Source organism: Falco naumanni, chromosome 6 (genome assembly GCF_017639655.2).
Source record: "Falco naumanni isolate bFalNau1 chromosome 6, bFalNau1.pat, whole genome shotgun sequence".
Taxonomy (NCBI): Eukaryota; Metazoa; Chordata; class Aves; order Falconiformes; family Falconidae; genus Falco; species Falco naumanni.
In genome coordinates, this window is record NC_054059.1 from 67,140,999 (window position 1) to 67,160,077 (window position 19,079).

Genomic DNA, 19,079 nt, shown 5'->3' on the forward strand with positions numbered 1-19,079 from the left:
TTTTTCTCCTTGAAGTCACAAACATTTAAACTCAAGTAGGAGATGTTTATGCCACGAGAAGATCATGTAGAGATCAGCCAACTGGCCTGTGTCAAAACCACATAAAGAAATACAGCAGTAATTAAAGCTAAATCAGTGAATGTGGACTTCATGACAGTGTTGCAATGGAGGAATGCTTGAGATATGTTGCCTGGAGCTGGGCTTTTGCAGTCAAGTATTCTGCAAGAAGAGTTCACTGAGTTTGGTACAGGTCTAGTTCAACCGTAGCATTTTGGACCAAGAAGCAGTAGTTCTTGTGATGGGCAAGATGACATCAAAGCGCTGTAGGGGTGAAATTGGGACACTTAGTATGAACGAAAAACATTTAGGGTGGAGAGAAACTGATGTTTTGAGCTGTTTATTTTAAAGGATAATTAAAAAATAATTATGAGTTAGAAAAGGTAGACTAAGCACTGCTATTATCTGTACGGAGTCAATAAACCTATTAGAAATGAACATTCCTTTTAAAAGTTTTTTGAACAAAATACAAAGTTGTGGATTTTATTTACCATTAGATGTCTTTGATGCCAGGAACTTGCCATAGTTAAAAGCTCTCTGGGGTGTCTGTGTAGATATCAAATATATCCAAAGCTGAGAACATACATTTAGGAAAACTGTGACCTTCAGTTTGAGCAATAGAACTCATGTTACTACCAATGTTTGAAATGACAGATACTCTCTTGTTGCTGCCGGTTCACCAGATCTGATTGGTGATTTATATTTGTTTTGGGTAGTTGGACTGTATCCAGGAACTGAAATTCTTATGCTCTAAACCACATCTTATGTTTGGAACAATGTTTATTCCAGATACGGAATAATTTTGAGGAAAAAGACTTGTTCTGAATGATGCATTGACCATGTATTTCTGTGTGCAAGTTCTTCCCCTGAAATCGGCATCAGTGGCTTTCCCCAGGGCTGGTGGGATATGTAGGCAGGAAGGAAAAGCCAGTCCTGTGCTTTCGTGTCATGTGTCAGCCTCTTGAGTTTTTTGAGGTCAGAGGAACCTTTTGTTGTGGCTAGGCTATTTTAGAGTCAGCTTTGCAAAATTTTTTGTATGTTCTTGCTTTTTGTCAGAGGATATTGAACAGCGTATCTTGTTGATTATGATCCAATGTATCATCTGAATATATTAAACTGATAATTATTCCAAACTAGGGGAGAAAAAGGGAGTAAGGATTTTGGTAGTTTATGTGCCATTAGTGAGCCATATGTTAAGATTGCTATGGAAAATGAGTAAGTTCTAAGAGCCTGCTACTGTGACAAGCAGGGTCCTTTTTACAACAGGGTGGAATTCACAGAAAAGTAAGGAAAGCCTGGGATATGGTAGCTGAAATAGGCTAGTGTGAAGCTTCTGAAAACTCATACTAAGACTTTATTCATATTTAAACTATTTTAACTGAAAAAAAGCCCCTGCTTAGTAGAAGGTATGGTAACCTTAGACCTTGAAGCTATCATTTCTTAACTATGAAATATTTTTATCATTAAGGAGTACTGAAACGTTCACTGTATGAAGTACTTGTGCTAAGCATATTCAAAGAGCAAGTAATCATTTGGCCGAGAGATTTGACCAAGTTCAACTTTTTGTTTGTATATGCTTCCTATAAAGTTGCGTAGGTATTGAGCACCTGTTAGTACCCAGCTGAGTAGGTAAAATGTGTTTAAAATACAAGTTTGTTTTTCTATTTGAGGCCATTCTACTGATGTCATCATTGCTGTGGAATCTGAATATCTCACTATATTTCTGGACTTCGGTTGCTATTATGCATACACGTGCCAGAAACTTATTGTGGAAATGTTCCAGTTAAATTTGAGTTTATGAATGGAAAAAACCTGAAATAATGTTTTGACTTCTAATTATTTTTTTAAAGATTCTTAAGAAAAACAAAGCATAGATAGATATAATATATATATATAGAGAGAGCATATATAGAGATGGGTTGAATTCTTTGTTTAGCTAAGCTTGCTCACTGAGCAAATAAATATTTTGCCATAAATTGAAAGAAGATATGATATCTGGTTAATGCAAATATTACAAAAGTGATACGAATATGTTGATAAATACCCCTTAGCTTAATTTCTTTGAAGTTTATGGGAATTTTATCAGCACATGTGACTCTTGTATTATACACAAACAAAAATAATTGTGAAGCTTGCTTTGTTGTAAACAGTATCCAGTCATTGTAAATTTTGACATCAGACATTAGAGCAGTTTTCAGTTCTGGACTGTTGAAGACCTAAATGCTATTCATCAGTTTCAGCGCTAGCATTTGCAAGATTCCTGTATCAAATTGAACCATTACTGACAATATTGAGGTTTTGGATTTTTTAGAGATGCTACCTTCTTGAATGTACTTCACTTTTTGCACTTTTATTAAGTGCTTGTTTGCTTATTTTCTACTACTGGTGCAGAAGTCACTCAAGTACTACTACTTTAGACTGAGGCTTGTGTGGTGCTGTCTGTTCTCTGGATGTCCTAGAATATCTAATGTGAGATGCCTAGAGAGGGGAAGGATAACTTAACCACTGTCCAGTTCTTTCTTACCATCTGTGGTTACCACTTAGAACATGATTTTTGAATTTGCTTGCTAATATAGTGTAGACTTTTGTAAATAATTGCACGTAGTTTCATATGTGTGATCCTCTGTGCTTGACCAGAATTGTAGCTTTCAAGAAGGAAAATTTCACCTTTGCTTGCTAGAGGCTTAGCCCCACCCAGCTTTGTCTTTAGGCTTTAAAAATTGAATCAGCAGCACCTGTCAGTAACAAACTTAGTGGCTGCATCTATGCATGAAGCACATTACTGAAAGCTATGTATCTATATGCGATTTCCTAAGAGAGCCTAAAGAAGTAGTTGACTGACTTCCTGGGGCAGATGTCTATTCAGATTCAGAGATGTCCAGGGCCCTAGCTGCTGAGCACATGCTGTCACGTGTACTGTGGCTGCTTCACCATTACATGCACCTAAAGGCCTGTTGTCCTGCCTGGTAATCTGAGGAGCAGGAGAGGCGGAAAGGAAAGGAGCCCCACCACAGTCACAAAAGAACTCTGCTCCTTATAACACTGGCCCAAGGTGAGTTTTCCTACAGTGTGGTACGACCTGTCATCAGGAATGCCTTTAGTATCATCTAATCCAGAGTATATATATCATGTATTCTAAAGGTAAGCAAGCAAATGTTTATGGCTCACTTCAGAGCTGAAAAAGCTGGAAACTAGTTCTATTACATTATTAATAAGGCTGCTTCTCCGTGACACTTTCTGGATTTACACCTCACACTTTTTAGTATCCTTGTCCAATATAGCCCTGTGGCCGTGTATCATGCAAAAAGTGCATTGTTTGCCTCTAGTTTGGAGCACAAACTTCTGTTTCCCTTTTTAGGGTTTTAAAGCCGATTTTGTATGTGGCGCTGCCCTCAGAAGCTGTGGTTTCTGCATTGTCCATTTTGATGGTTACAGGCAGGTTCTGGGACTTGCTTTGCAGAGGACTTGCATGTGGAGGATTCTAACTGTACTACTCCAGGAACATTTTTGCTAAATCCTGACTATCTTGTATTGTCTGTCAATGAAAGAATTTAAGCCAGCTAAATTGCCCTGACAGGTGATTGCTAGAGGCAGCAAATCAAAAGGGAGGTTTTTCATCCCACTAAAGAATTTTAAGTGTTGCATCACAGATCTAGTCTGACTGGAGAAGCTGATCTTGTGTAGGTGAAAGGGAGAATGTCTCTGCAGCATTGGTGAGCATTGTGGTGGTAATCTGAGTGAAAAATGGCTGAAATACATACCTTTGCCAGAAGTAGTGCCTTCTCACTATTTTGCTCTTAGGCACTTGAACCTGTCTCAAAAACATTTTCTTTTCCCTACATCTTTATTTCTTCCTTTCTAAATGAAAAGATAGTTCAGTAGAAAAATTGATTTAGATTGCGTCAGGGGTATGTGTAACAATCTGAATTTATGCTGAATAGGCTAATTCTTTTGTTTCCTGATATTGAGTGATTTCCTTTGCAAGCAGTAACTTACACAGCTAAAGGAAACAGAAAAACTTCCCATGTGATACCATGACATTGCGCATCTTCCTACCTTCTCTGGAGACTACAGATCTCCTCTTCTTTGTTCTTTCTCTGTGTCTCACTGATTCTTGAACATTGAGGATTTTTAGAGGAAGCTTGGGATTAGCAGTAGCAAATGTAGTATTTAGGGCATTCTCCTTAAAGAAGGAGAGTGGAGTCAAACTGCCTAAGGTTGAGGAGGGCTTTGAGCCACTGCCTAGAGGACTGTCGAGATGCAACAGCCACTATCTCTTCCGTCCAGCAGATGCTTATCTGCAGAAGTCCTTTGTCAATACTTTCTTTGGCTGGATCGGATGGTTTCCTGATCAGGAATACCGAGGCATCTTACAGACAATAGAGAATCAGAATAGAGAAGGTTTAAGCAGAAGTCTTCTTAAACCTTCACTTCAGAGCTGCTTGTTTCTCTGTTTTCTGTGCAGAGTTGGAAAACTGTTCTGACTTTACATGGTGTGATTTACTAGCCTGGGTCGGGCACTTGCTTTAAGTGTTGCAGCCTTTGAGTTAGTATCTAAATTAAGTGGTCTCAAAAATGCCATAGTATACAGCATGTAAGCATAGTTATCTACCTTCTGGAGATTGAATATTGTTAAGGTTTACCAAAAAGTTTTATAATCTGTTTTATATCTTATCACTTGCCACTAGTGACTTTGGGGGGCTATAATGCCTGTTCATGGCTTCCCACAAGTAAAGCAAAGACAATTTAATCCTGGGACAACCACTCTGATAGGAGATGACAGCTTAACTGATTTTGAGGCTTTTTTTGTAAATTTCAGTAATACAAAAATATGCTGATTTTAAGTAAATAGTTACTATGTACACACATTATAAAAAAATTCCTATGAAATGTCTATGGCTATGCTTTTATTTTTTGATATTTCCACTTCGTCTTACTGAGACTAATTTGCAACAAAGTAAAAGAAACCATCTTCGATCATACAATATCTAACATGTAACTCTGTTCTATTGTGATTTTAAAAGGGGGGAAAAAAAAGTCAGAGGTGAAATTTTGAACTTCTTGGTTTAAGGAAATCCTGGGGATTTTTTACTACATTGCTGAATATCGTAAAATGGATATTGACAGTAATGATATCAGGTCTAGACCCCATGCACTACAAATGGGCAGAGTTATTTGCCCTAATTTTTATAGGCTTGGTCCAATGGCATGAATGGCATTCATCATCTTTGTAATTAAATCATTTAAATCTTACACCACTCATTTAAATATATGTTGTGTTTAGCAACTTGTACACTTCTACAGAGGCATTTTTTCAGTCTAAAAAGACTCTGTTATCATAGAATACAGGGTGGGGAAGAAGAGAACAGCACTTGGTGTGTCAAGTTACATACAAAATAAGCTACAACTGTTAAGACTGAACAGTAATGGAAGGAAAAATACTCTGTAAATCTACTGTTATCAGTAAACCAGGTAGATGAAGCTTTCATAGCTCACAAATCATCCAGACCCCAGATCACGGTAGGTAATGGTGGATAAGAATTAGAAAGCTGTTGAGAAAACAAGAATAATTTCCAGAAATTTTTTTGGCGTATTTGCTGTTGACAACCTTTCTGCTACATAAAGCAGAGGAGCCATCTATAGGAGAGAGACTCTGTATGTGATTCAAAATGGGAAAGTTACTGAAAACATGAAAGTTGAAGAAAGTTTGAGTACATGTGACTTAAGTGAGAGTTTATTGTCCCTAGTAACAAAAGGAGGGAAGAATGCTGAAGTAAAAACAATGGATTTTGTGAAAGAAAGCTACAGTAAATACAGAATTGGTAGATAAGATCTCTTTAGTCAAGCCTCAAGGGGGAAAGGAATTAAGCTTTGTTAGCGATAATACTAAAGCACAAACAATGCTAATGCAGAGATTTAGATTTTAATTAAACTGTAAATTCTTCATTGACCTCTGAGACTTTCTCGGTTTGCTGAGGAATAGAATAAAAGATTTGTATGAGAAAGGGATAAAGTGGGGTAGGGAGCAGGGAATGGCAACACCCAGATTAACTGCATTTCATTTTTAAGCAATCGGCATCAAAGTACCGCGCATATGCACACACATCCAGTACTGTTCTATCATACAGTAAAAGAAGAGCCAAATGAAGTGTTTATCATTTATAAGCTTTTCCTCTAATGACAAGAAAATTATACTGGTGTTCTAAAGCTTTTAATCTATTTTTTTGTGCAAGTTTTTGCCAAGTCAGCTATATATAGGTGGCTAGCACACTACTAATGCCAAAACAGCATTCTGCCATCTGTCTGTGTATGCAAATTAGTTGTTTCTGAAAATTAAATTATATTATAAAATGCAAAAAAGTGCCACCGACTGCAGCAAATTTTGGGAATACCATAGATAGAGTTTAGTTTGAAAGTGTTAAAATACATATATTTGGGAGTTACTTTATACTGAGAATATTTGCTGTTCCCTGACTTCTCTGTAAAATCTTGGTTTCTGAGATTTTCTTTTGGAGCTTGCAGTCTTGACAGTTGGACTGGTAACGTTTCAGCCCGGTAAATGCCTGCTTTGGTTGGAAATATCAGAAGTTTATTTTTAAATGACATACTGCGTTCTTCTAACCTATTTGGAATAAAACCAGAAAACAGCAATTGTTTATGCTTGATTTAGTGTGGTAATGTGTATACTGTGCCATGTAGAGACTGAAGCTTTATATATTTAATCAAGAGTTTGTGCAGAATGTGTTACCATATGTAACTAACGTGTAAGGTTTTTTTTAGGCAAACATAACTGTTTACTTTGCAGGAAGAATTATTACTAGCATAGTCAACACCATATTCAAGTATGATTCCTCCTAGTCTAATTTAGCCTGTGCTGGCATAGATACCTGGTTGTAATACAAATTTCTTCAGGCAGCTGTCAAATCATTTTGGTTACCAAGCAAATAAGTTTTTTTTATCTATGTTATGAAATAGGAATTATGCTGCAATTGGGGAAGCAGAATGAAAGAGACAGTAATGGTACCTTTACTTGTAGATTCTGCTTTCTTCCAACGAACTTGAGGGGGAGCATAAAATGTCAGTTAGAGAAGACAGTGATATTTTTGAGCAATGTAGATTTCGCTGTGGTAGGTCCATGTGAGAATGCCAGACTATAGTATAAAAACAGTAAAAGGTCACTGCCTACTTTTTTTTTTTTTCTCCCCTAACCATCATTTGGAGCATATTTCAGATGTTCTTCTCATCTCAAGGCTCTGAAATAAATTTTCATTTTTGGGGGTTTTTTTAGTTCATTTCATGACAGTAATGTCAGTTGCTTTAGCTGGTTCCCATCATTTGAATCAAAGGATCAAAGTACTTGCATCCTCCGGGACAAGTATAAATAAAAAGAATTGAAATATTCTTAGAAAATATTCTTGTCATACTGGGAATCATTTGTGAACTTAACTTTTCCAAGAGATGAAACTAAGTGAGAAAAAGCTGGTGCCAGCTCAGCCTCTGAGTAACTCTGAAATATTGCTAGTGACTTAATCTTAGCGAAACAAAATTACTTCAGGACTATTTATGTATTACATGTAGTCCAGCTCTTTCAAGAGATGACAGTATTAAGAATACAGTTTTATTAGTATGTTTTAGGAAGCTCAACATCTTAAGCATGATCTGTGTAAAATTCATATGGCTTGTAGCTGGGTGAGAAGGATATGCCTTAAATGTGTTGATACCAAGCTGTGATCACTGTAGGAAAAAAAACACTTGCAACTAATAAAGAACGGCATTTTCATTAAGTTTCATTTAAACCCTTTTTTTTCCCCTTGGAATTAGTTTCTGTTTTGGATGATAGTAATCTCAGCTTTCTCCATACCAATATTTCCTGCTTTTCATTCTGTTAAATGTTAAACTCTTAACACCAATTAAATCTACCGTAAATGAAGTAAATGTTTAATATTTCTGTGAACTTTGGTATACTAGTGGTTTCTCTTTTTCTTTGAATTAGATGGAGAGCAGAAGACTCAAGTGATGATTCATGGAATTGAGCCAATGCTGGAAACACCCATACAGTGGCTAAGTGAACATATGAGCTATCCAGATAATTTTCTCCACATTAGTATCATTCCCCGACCTACTGATTGAAACTCTGCTGTATGGGTATGAGGATCGTTCTCAAGCTGGAATTATAAGGGCATGTCAACTTGCTTCTGTCAGTCTTGACAGAGGCAGCATGACCAGGAAAAAAAAAAACCAACAAAAAACCGAAATAAAACAAGAAGTCCTCACTGCTGCAAGCCAAACAGGAAGAGAAGATCCTATCATCAGATAAGGGCAATTGGGCTGATCTTATTTTGCATCACCACTGCTTTTCTTCACCGCTGTAATTAAATCAGTTGCGATATGAAAGAATTTACAGGACCTCTGCAAGTCTGCTGTTTTCTTGTAAAACATAATGAAGCTGAAACTGTCAGCTGAAGAGCAAATGGAAATATGCCACTTGATTGTATTTCTGATTAACAAATAAACAGGGCTGTTTCCTAAAGCACTAGTGTTTCAGCTTTGAGAGTGGAAACTTGGGCTTAATTTTCTAGAAAGTTAGACACTGAGAGATTCAGTTACCAATAGCTTTTTGTAAAAGATCAAATTACTGTAAACGCCTCTTTCCTTAATGAGAAGTTCATGTTTACAGTATGTGTATTGGTATGCAAATGATCTTTTAACTTTGATAACAAGCAGTGAGAGATTTTAAAGTAAACCCATGAGCATGTTTTGTCATTTAAAAACATGCACAATTTAATAATTTACAAATACTTTTGATTTGTATGCTGTCACTGAATACTCCAGTATGTTTATTATTCAAACTAGTTTTCATAGACAAGCAATGATGTAGGATAATTTGTCTCAGGATTTATCATGGCATTTCTTTGTTCCTCATCTGAATTTTTTTCTTGTAAGAATATTTTCTTAATTTAGTTTTAAAAGTTCCAAAAAAATAAGTAAATGGATGTTGCAAACGGTTGTATCCTGCTGTTTATTCCCTTAGACTAGAAAACATTTAAATTGTGGAATGATGAACAGATGTATTGCTCTTTAATAATTCTGAATTTTGGAAAGCTAAGGCTTTTCCAAACTAATACTTCCTTACATCTGAGTTCAGTTTTCTACTGTGGTCCCTGAACAATTAGTCTGAAATTTGGAAGCTTCTAATGTCATCGCACAGATTTTTCCTTAGTTTAGCAGCTGTATTTTTAGGTTATTGGATCGCTTTGGTTTCTAAATGTTTGTTACCATTGCAGCTGCTGCTAGGACTCTTACCATTTTTTGTGTGTTATGTTGAATTCATCAAATGGTGTGCTATATTGCTTTGTCTGCAGTTTGTGGCTGTTTGTGACACAAGACTATGTTTATAGTAGACATATTGTCAAGTATATAAAATATAAAGAAAGCATGATATTTTTCTTTCAGAAATAGTAACTGTTGAAGTTCCTACTCAAGGTCTTGGTTTGCACATGTCCCAGTAACTCCCAGCACTGTTCCCGTTCTTTTCCATGCTCCCTTTGTGGTAGGATACTTGCCTGTATCTGAAAAAGAAGAAAATGAAAATCAATCAAACAAAAGCCTCTTCAAAGTGTAAGAGGGGAAGGATCTCCTTGGGTGAGGATAGAAGGGCAGAAAAAGCCAGTAGATAAATTAGGTAGTGTTTTAAATGTAAATGAAGAAATAGAATTAAGGAAATGGAAGGGAAAAGATAACAGTGAAATAAACCTATGCTGTATTCTGTGGCTCATGAAGAATTTTTAAAACAAAACAAACCATGCTGATCGTGTTCATGCAGAATTGAAATATAATACTCTTACAGTGGGATGATTTGGTCGAGTTATTCTAATTTCCAGTTCTGTTTGGAATTTTTGTTGCAGTGTTGGATTGACATTTATAAACTTTCTTAGGCAGACATATCTAAATATTCTGGAGAATTGCAAAGTCCTGCCAATGGATAAATCAAATATTTTGTAGTGTCTTTGTATTTTTTTTAAAAAAAGGTCTTTTGTAGGGATAATTCTTCCATTAATCAGGGTAAGAGGTAGTACATTTAAAAAACTGTAGAGGTTGTGTTTCCTTTGATTAAGGTAAGATGGAGTAAATCACTGACTATTTTAGTATATTCTACACCAGCATTTTAAATATACAGCTGTCTTCTCATGGCCCATATTTGCTAGTAAATCCAACTTTTAAGGCCTAGCATGGAACAAAGGAATAGCTTGGCTTTAAAACATACTCCTTCCTCTTATTTTAACTATTTAAACTTTATTAAAAAATAAAACAAAGTTTGAGTCTGTCTTTATTTGCAGCTAAATAAGCATCTTTGTCATGAAGTGATGAAAACAATGCTTAATAAGTAGGAACTTCTTAAAGAGCTGGTTGGGTGATGTATCTAAACAAAAGCACATCATCACAAAAATGAAGTTGTGTCTTTACCTGATCTAAATCACATTTTTGTAGTTTCTTTTACTTTGTGAATAACAATAGGAACAGAAGGTGTCTTGTGGCTTAAACAGTTTTCTTCCCTTTGAAATACTGTAACTTCAGGAAAAAACAGATTTGGTCTAAGTTGGTTAGAATCTAACATAGTGCTCACTAAACTGATTTCAAATAATAAGGAAGAGTGTCAAATATATACACGCAGTCTTACACTTAGAATTTAAGTGTATCTGGTGAACACGTTAAATTATAGTTTAAAAGAGAGCAGAATATAGAGCTTGTTGTATTTCATGAAGTTTGGTAATGGCTACCTCCATATTTGGCTGTTCAGTGAAGGAAGAGTGAATTTTCCAATTATTCCTTTGATACCACTGGCTGTCACTCAGCCTGCTGTTAGCACATAAGGCAATGCCTTTTCATTAAGTGCTAGAAATTTATTTTAGTTTTAAATTATTTTCCATTAATACCTGGTCGGGGGGGGGGGAGGGGGGAGGAGCACCCTAAATGCAATAAGGACTAGTAACCCTGAAGAATGTAGAACAGGAGATGTTGAACTGGATGTACAGAGTGGGCACAGGGACTAGGGAGAAGGATTTCTGCTGGGAAATACATGCATATGTATGGGAAGCTCATACAACGGTAAGTTACACTGCTAAAGCACCTCTAATCCAGGGTTCCTATTATATACAGAAAATGGGGAGGGGGGACTTGTTTGCCTGCCCAGGCAGATGTTTTCACATGGAATGTTTGTGGGGGCCGAGGGGAGGGAGTTTGAATATCTAGTTGTGGAAAGGAAAGATGAGGCTAGTGTAGATACTGTGCTGTCTTAGTGGCAGAAATGCAGATACTGCTGAATTTGTGTATCAATATGGTTGGGAAATCTTGTAGGAATGTGAAGAAATACTAATCTTGAGGACAGATCAGGCACAGGAACACGCAGTATGAACTAGCTATTAATAAATTTATGGGAAGGAAAACCACTGAGCTACTCCAAACCCAGTTACTTCTCCACCATGAGTTTTGGGAGTAAACTACTATAAAGGTTAAGTTATGAAAAGGCTAAGAGCTGATTGCCTACAATAGCAGTCATTGGACTCAGTGACTGGGAAAGTCCTTTTGGTTCTGTGTCCTTGCATGTTTTGCTTTGACAGCCAGGTACATATCTGCTGATGAAGACTCTTGGTCATGACGTCCTGTATTATTTATATCCTGCATAATAATTATGGCGCTTTTTTATTTCCTCATGGTGAATGATGTCTGAGTGACAAATCCTGGTTTATGGCACTGACAGTAGCTGGTGGTTTTTTGGTTTTGATATTTAGGAATCTGTATCTTGGCTGTACAAAAGTATTAGCACACTCTCAGAAGACTTCTGGGACTAAAAAATGATTATTCACTTTGGAGAATGTTTTAAGCAAATTTCACAGCTTGCCAGTGATAATTTATCAATAAATCAAGGGACTGGACAAAAAAAGGACAGATTAGTCCCTTTCACAGGTACTTTCCAAATCAAGCATTTTTACATGTGATGATTTTAAACTGAAGAATATAGATGTAAGTTTGCTTGCAAGGTTAGCAGTAGTAGCTTATAGAATGTATTTATTCATATGCTGCCATATGTATATGTTAAAACTGATCACCTACTTTTCAAAAGTCAAATACTAATACTGATGGTTGTCAAATTATGCCAGAAAGAGAACAGCGTTAGTGATCGTGAGGGCTCCCATTGGGTGCCATTATTCTGGTGCTGCAAATGGATGAAATGTGGAGATTGAGTGGATCTTTAGCAATTACTACCACTTTTTCAAGCTTCAGCCTTCCAGCAAAACCAAAATTACTCTGTCTTTACTGAGAAAATAATAATATTTTCTTGACATGGCAGAATTGTATTTCAGGGGGAAATATTTCCCCCAAAAATATATTTTTTTATTCAAAAGTTGTGGTTGTATCAGAATAATAAGTCTTTCAGAAAGTGACTTCAGCCATTGATTTTTAGCAATCCCCATTTATTTGGTTGGGAAAGAGATTCCTGAAGTGATTTTTTTTTTTCTTTCCTAAGGATGAGAAAGGGTATGCACAGACTTTCTTAGAATATCACATCACGTACAGAATGGACTTCTGAATTAAAACAGGTAGGTGTCTATTATGCATTAAAACTTCTGGTTTTGAGACAGGGATGGTGACATTTCAAAATGTCACACTAAACCTGAGTAGTATCTTTTGAGAGAGAGGTAAAAATAACGTGAAGTTTCAAATGCTCAGAAGTAGATTTCAGAGTTCTGTACTTTCAAGTGACACTATCAAAATAGCTTGTGGAAGAAGAGTTTAGTGTGAGATGTTTTCTTTCCTTCTTTTGCCTTTCATGTCTCTACGATTAAAGTAATTAAATTCTTTAACTGTGAAATGAAACACCAGTTTCTCTAAACAATAGATTAAAGAACACAGAAGAATACAAAACTTTCAAATGCAGCTATGCAAACAGGTACACAAAGAGTTTTGTGTACTTCAGGTGTATAAAATAACTCGCAGTTATATAAAGTTTAAAGGTATGGGTTTCCACGTGGTTTTAATAGTATTTATGTGGATAAAAAACAGGGTAGAAAGGCAGGCACTCAAACACCAGGTTAGGGTTGGAGGTTGGAGGAGCTTGACTTTACTGCACTTGAAACTGCCAAAATTCATCAGATTTTAAAATGGCACTTTCCACTGAAGATGTTTAAGGCTTTAATCTTTGCATCATTTCACTAATATAGGTCAACAGATAAAATGAATACATTGTGGCGGCAAATGTGTGATCTAGTTATTAATACACATTATATTCTCATCTTAGCACTCACAGTAATTGTGAGTATTATGCGGTGGAAAGGGTAAAGCAGGTATGTGATACAGTTTGCATCTGCCATAATTTGGAGGATCACTTGCTAGACTTTGTCAGATGGATTTAGTAAGTTCACGTGCACATCTTAAAAGTTGCTAGAATTTAGGTCCTCTTTCCAAGAAACCTGGGCTGTGGTGGGGGAAAGAAAAAATCAATAGCATTGTTCTCTAAACCTCTCCCTTCAATGGGTGCCTTACAGTGAGATGTATGTGGAGAGAGTGCACATGTGAAAGCTGGTAATGTCTAATTTCATAGATGTGTATATAATTTCTCCTTGTGTATATTGAGGTTTTGTTGCATAGGGTCAGTAGTGTCCCAGCTGCCATAAAAAAGAAAGTCTGTAATTATTTCAGCTAGACAGAGGCACTCACATTTTCATTGCTACGGAATTAAAGATCAGAGTGGAAACTGTCTGAAACTTGCACCTTAGATGTTCTTCTAGCTATAATTAAAATAATCTGCACTTCAGAGGTTTGATTTCCATCAGTCATATGTACACACGCCCTCATTGGATTTTTTTCCAGAGTTCAAAATTAGCGAAATAAGCTTGCCTTTTTCATTTTAAAGTCTGTCCCAGTCTGTACAGGGCAGAGGGAGGCAGAGGTCAGGCCACGGTGGTGGGCCTCGAGGCCTGAGGTGCCAGCATGACCCAGGAAGTTATACGGCTTGTTCGCTATTTCCACGGCAGCAATTTTACCATACGAGTTCTGTCCCTTACTTGCAAACTCTTCTTTAATTTGCAGCTTCACTTTTTTTTTTTAACTAATTCTTGACCTCAGCTGACTGGAGGTGGGGTTGAACCTGCCCGTTGCTCTCCAGTGCCTGTCCCTCCCTTGCAGGCTTGCTATCAGTAATGTGCAGTGACTGTGACTGAAACCCTGATTTCTGGAGCACTCTGTGACCCTTCTTGCTCAGCTTCTCCCTCAACATCTGAGGCATGAGTTTGTTTCTGCTGGCTGTTACCACAAACTGGGTAGCCCTGTAGGAAAACAAGTGAGAGAAAGGTGCAGAGGAGGGTATGGGGAAATGAGAATAATGAAAAAACAGTGAAGGTGGGGCTCAAGAGAAAAATACTTCATGGGGAGTGAAATGACAGAGCAGGATTCTTGATCTCACCCAGGTTTCTTGTTCACTCATCATGTTACAGCTCCCACCGTGTGCTTTCCTTTGCGTCCTTTCCATGAATGTGGTGGTGTGTTGGCTTCCATCTGCAAAGCGAAATGTCTGGCACCTTTGTTGTCACCGTCTGCCATAGCTGCCTTCTCAGAGCAAACAGTACACTTCAGAGGGTGTATTTCACTTTGTTGTTTTAGCATGTTGCTTAAGAAGGCCTTTATTTATAGAAATTGTTTCAGAGCTGCTTCCTTTGCAGCCAGTCCTAGGCCTGGGCCTCCAGCTGAGGCGTCAAGAGGTCCCGCACAAAATGGCAGCACAGTTTGTACGGGCACTTCATGTTGCTGTTTTAATATATTGTGTCATGGAAAACTGCATCGTCAGCATTGCTTTTTTATTCAGGGAATGAACGATGGAGTTGCTCGAGAACCTTTCTGTCATGAAAATTACTGTTTCATGGTTCTAAAGGTTTTACTTTATACTGTTATGAATGTTTCATACAGAACAGCAGAACACATTTTCAATGTGTGTGATAAATACCAAACCCAGTTTTGGTCACAAGCCTTTTCAGTTTCGTTTTCCAGTCAGAATAAGATTCCATTATATTGGGTTTAGCTGTAGAAAAATATGTCAATATTCATAATCAGGCTGTATAGGCAGTACAAAGAGGACGTGTCATTTTTAATCATCGGCCTTTCTGAACTTTACATCTTGACACCTTTCGATAGGAAGACACATAAAGGACTTCTGCCTTGCTGCTGAGGTGTGGTTTTGCTGAACCACCCAGGCAGTTTCTCTGCAGTTTGGGGGATCTGCTCCCTTACGCAAACTGTCCAGTTTTGGTTTATTGTATGTGAATTTATACTTGACAGCTGTTGAGGAATTCACTAGAACAATAGCCATAATGGCAATTAAAAAAAAAAAAAAAAAAAAGCTTAGTTTATTGCTCAAATGTCCTTCACTAAGAAATCATGTCAGATTTTAGCAAAATTCATGATGCCCTACTTCTGGTTGTACATTCAGTTATTTCAGTGGTAAGAGGGTGCAATCCTAATGGGTCAGCTTACAATTTCCTTGAAATATATTCTGTGTTTGTAATTAATATGCAGATAAGAAGAACTATTTGGTCTTTATCTCTTACTGAAACTTGAATGCATTCAAGGGTTCTGCTGCAATTGGCTTCCTTGGGGAGGTGCAGGAGGACTTATATCCCCTCTGACCTCCATAAATCATGTTGGGTTCAGTGTCTTTCGGGGACATGGGGGAAAATCTTTCAGTTCTCTGACGCCTACCTACTTACACTTTTCCCTCCCTTCTTCCCCAGACTGGGTGCTGCCATTTTCCATAACGCATCCCTTCTGGTTTTTTTGTTGCATGGTTTGAACAATGAAGTGGATGAACTATAGCTACTGGACATAACAATTAATTCTGCAGCTATCGTTTCAGGGGGCTCTGAAATTTTGGTATTTCCAGATTGAGCCATACCTCTAAAAGAGACTTGGTCTGGGGTAACCATGCAAGCTTCCATCAAGATAACGCAAGGTGTAAATTAAATTATCTTTTAAAGTTGGCATTCAAGTAATTAGAAGTATCCACAAAGGCTGATACTTACCTTTGTTCACATTTATTTTGCTGTTTCTGTGTAATCAGCTTTCTATATACCTTCAAAAAGCAAACCTAATTGAGATCGTGTGATGGCATATGGAAGAAGCCTATTGCACAACTCCCCTCCCCCTGCCCACACCCAAGTCAGTCATTGCTTGTGTCACTGCAGGCAATTAACAGTGCTTCAAAACCACATGCAGCTCCTATTCCAAAATGCCATTTGATGGTATCAGAAGACTTGAGAGTTTAAGAAAAAAAAGTGTTTTTATTTTTTAAAGGGAGTTTAGTCTTTATCATTGGAAGGTGCTGAAATAATCAAAGGCATTGAGTATGCAGCATCTTTGCTGCAAGTTATTGACTGGATAGGATAAAAATGCAGTCTTCATCTTTAATGTAATATATACTTGGAATGTTCTGTAACATATTTAGGTGTTCTGCTTTGATCCTAATGTGTTGTGAAGTGCTACACTGAAATGAATGTGGATACCATCAATGTAGGAGAAGATCCTTAACATTTTAGCATATGGGCATGTGCTGCAGTTGCCACATTCATAAACAAGGGTGTGAGCTTTTCAGAGCTGCCCCAAGATAGGGAACTTTTACCTTCTGTTGCCCCAGAGTAAACAGGTTGCTTGTGTCTCTGAGAACAGCAGGGTGCTTTCTCTGGCATTGGCTGGGGAGGAGAATGTGGCGATGAATAATTACTGTAAATTTGCCGGATGCTCTGTAACCACATATGCATCTTGACCTGACAGTAATGAGTCTGAGTGCTCATTTTTACCTGCAGGATTTCTTTTGAATTATTTTGTTATTTATATCTAACAGAGTTTTCAGGGATTTGAAGCAACCTTAGAAAAGGGATCATTTTATTGACTGGCACTGGTGTAAATTACTTGAAACAAATTAGCGGCTGGGTTTTTTATTTCATTTCACTGTGCAATGGAGGTATGATTAAGTGTGAATGGTGTGGCTGGAAATTTATTGAGAATTATTTGAGTTTATTTTGCAATGGCAAATAGGATCACAGGGAACAAGAGAGAATGCTCCTGCCTGTGCTGTCTTTCTGCTGAGTGTTTTGGTGGGTCACTATCTGCCTGAAGCGCTGAAGTATCCCTCTGCCATTCATACCATGTAGTAAGGGTGTTGTACTGGTGGAAAGATCTTCCCCAGAATAAGGGCTGACCTAAGCGTGAGTCTGGTTCTTCTGAATTCTGTCATGAACATACTCCCCGAGGACAGTCGTGTTGTTGCTTGCTCAGCATAGTCTGCAGCTTTATCTGGACTCATTGCCTTGGAGAGATAAAGCATGCTATTTAGTCTAAAAAAATTCTACTTCAACAAACAAAGAACACCTTACAATTTTTTAAAACTAGAGGCAGAAGCCAAGAGCTAATAGGAGCCAGCAGCAACTCCCATAATGTACCAAAAAGAGAGGACGTCAGATGCTGCACTTCTCATTACTCCGCAAGCCTCTCGATGCAACAGAAGTGAAAGTTATCTCAATGAGTTGTCCAGTGCTCCGACAGGGAAGGTAAATAGAGATCTTACTTCTGCTTATGTTAATGTCAGTACCTTCCACTTTGCAAGCAGAGTTTCTCAGCTTGTGCTGCAAAATCTGCTACCCTTCCTCTGCAGACATGTAGAAGTGCAGCTTCCAAGAGAAGTTACTTCAGTTTTACTGGGGGAACGAATTGGTAGAATTTGGGGAATAAAAGATGATGTTTAGAGGGCTACTTACGGCAGAAGGTCCTTCTCAAAGCTGAGTTTAATCCTGCTGTGCAGCAGGCATTGGTCGGAACTGCGGTTCTGCTGATCTGTTGAGCAAGGGTGTCAGAAACATCTATTGTGCTTTGCAGTGCAAAGTTTAGAGGGTATGTGATACTGAATTCACGAGATGGCACGGTTTAATTAATGATGCACAGCCTCTATGGTTTCTTTATGGGATGACTTTCATGGCATGGTACTCCATTAACATGAGAAGTATTGTTTTAATTATGTCAGCGGATGTTCTTCTGAAACTGCTTGGTGGGTAATTTTAATGGACGGGGTATGGAAATCATTGCACCGGCAGGTACAATATCTGTTCATCTTATTTGCTTACAAATGTTCCAAGCAATCACGTATGACACTTTCCTGCAAATGAGGTAATTCCCGCTTGGCACTTAGGCCTCTAAAGAAGAAAACTTATATTGTGACATTAAAGGCAGACACTTTGTTTTAATCACTTGCCAAAACAGCTGAAAACAATTATTAATTAATAGGAAACATTGACTTTTAACTTTGCAAGCTCTCCAAAGAAGTGTCTGTGACAACTTGCATCTGGATTTATGGATTATTTGGATACAGTGAAACTGGGCATCACACTGCAAAGGTTGACTGCTTTAAATTCATTTTAAGTGTACACATAGCGCTCTTAAAATTAATATGTTTATAAACCTAAATTGGTTCAGTTGAATGCCTTTTGTTCTCTCTCTGGCTTCATTTGAAGCAACAACAAAAAGCTGTGCTTGTTTGTGTGTTTAACCAGAATGTTAAATGCAATTAATCTACCAAAAGCACACAAATATTTTTTGAATAATAGAGGCACCCCTTTCACAGTGTCTTTGGTATTTAGCACTATGGTTTGGAGAGTAGAAGGCAACTTTTTCACATCTCATAAATAAAACTTTTAAAATCTTTTGCTTGGCATGTTTAATTTGAACCAATGCAGTGCAGCACCCTCAGATTTTCTTGACTGTTTTGATAGGGCTGAAGTTAGTATATATGGTTAGGGGGAGGTGGCATTCTGGACCTTGCTTTCCCTTCTGGAAAATATTGTGTCTGGTAAATCCAGCTCCAATAAATAAGAAGCTGGGGGAGATGAATATTGCAGTCTGAGACAGAGCTCCTCTTTGATCTGGCTTGGAGGGTGATTACGTGGGGATTCATCATGCAGACCTACTGGTTTTGCCTCTTTTGT

The 19,079-nt window shown here is 37.6% G+C and overlaps 1 protein-coding gene across 8 annotated transcripts in view; it reads left to right on the forward strand.

Annotated features, from left to right (window-relative positions):
• Positions 1-9,827, forward strand: part of ATG5 (autophagy related 5) — an 81,710-nt gene extending 71,883 nt beyond the window's left edge. For 7 of the 8 annotated variants that reach the window (XM_040597669.1, XM_040597670.1, XM_040597671.1 and 4 more), the window contains one exon: positions 8,051-9,827. In XM_040597669.1, the coding sequence (XP_040453603.1) occupies positions 8,051-8,187 (137 nt within the window). In that variant the 3' untranslated portion in view covers positions 8,188-9,827. The remainder of the gene's footprint in view (positions 1-8,050) is intronic. The other variant, XR_005828417.1, reaches the window with a different exon arrangement.
• Positions 9,828-19,079: the final 9,252 nt, after the last annotated feature.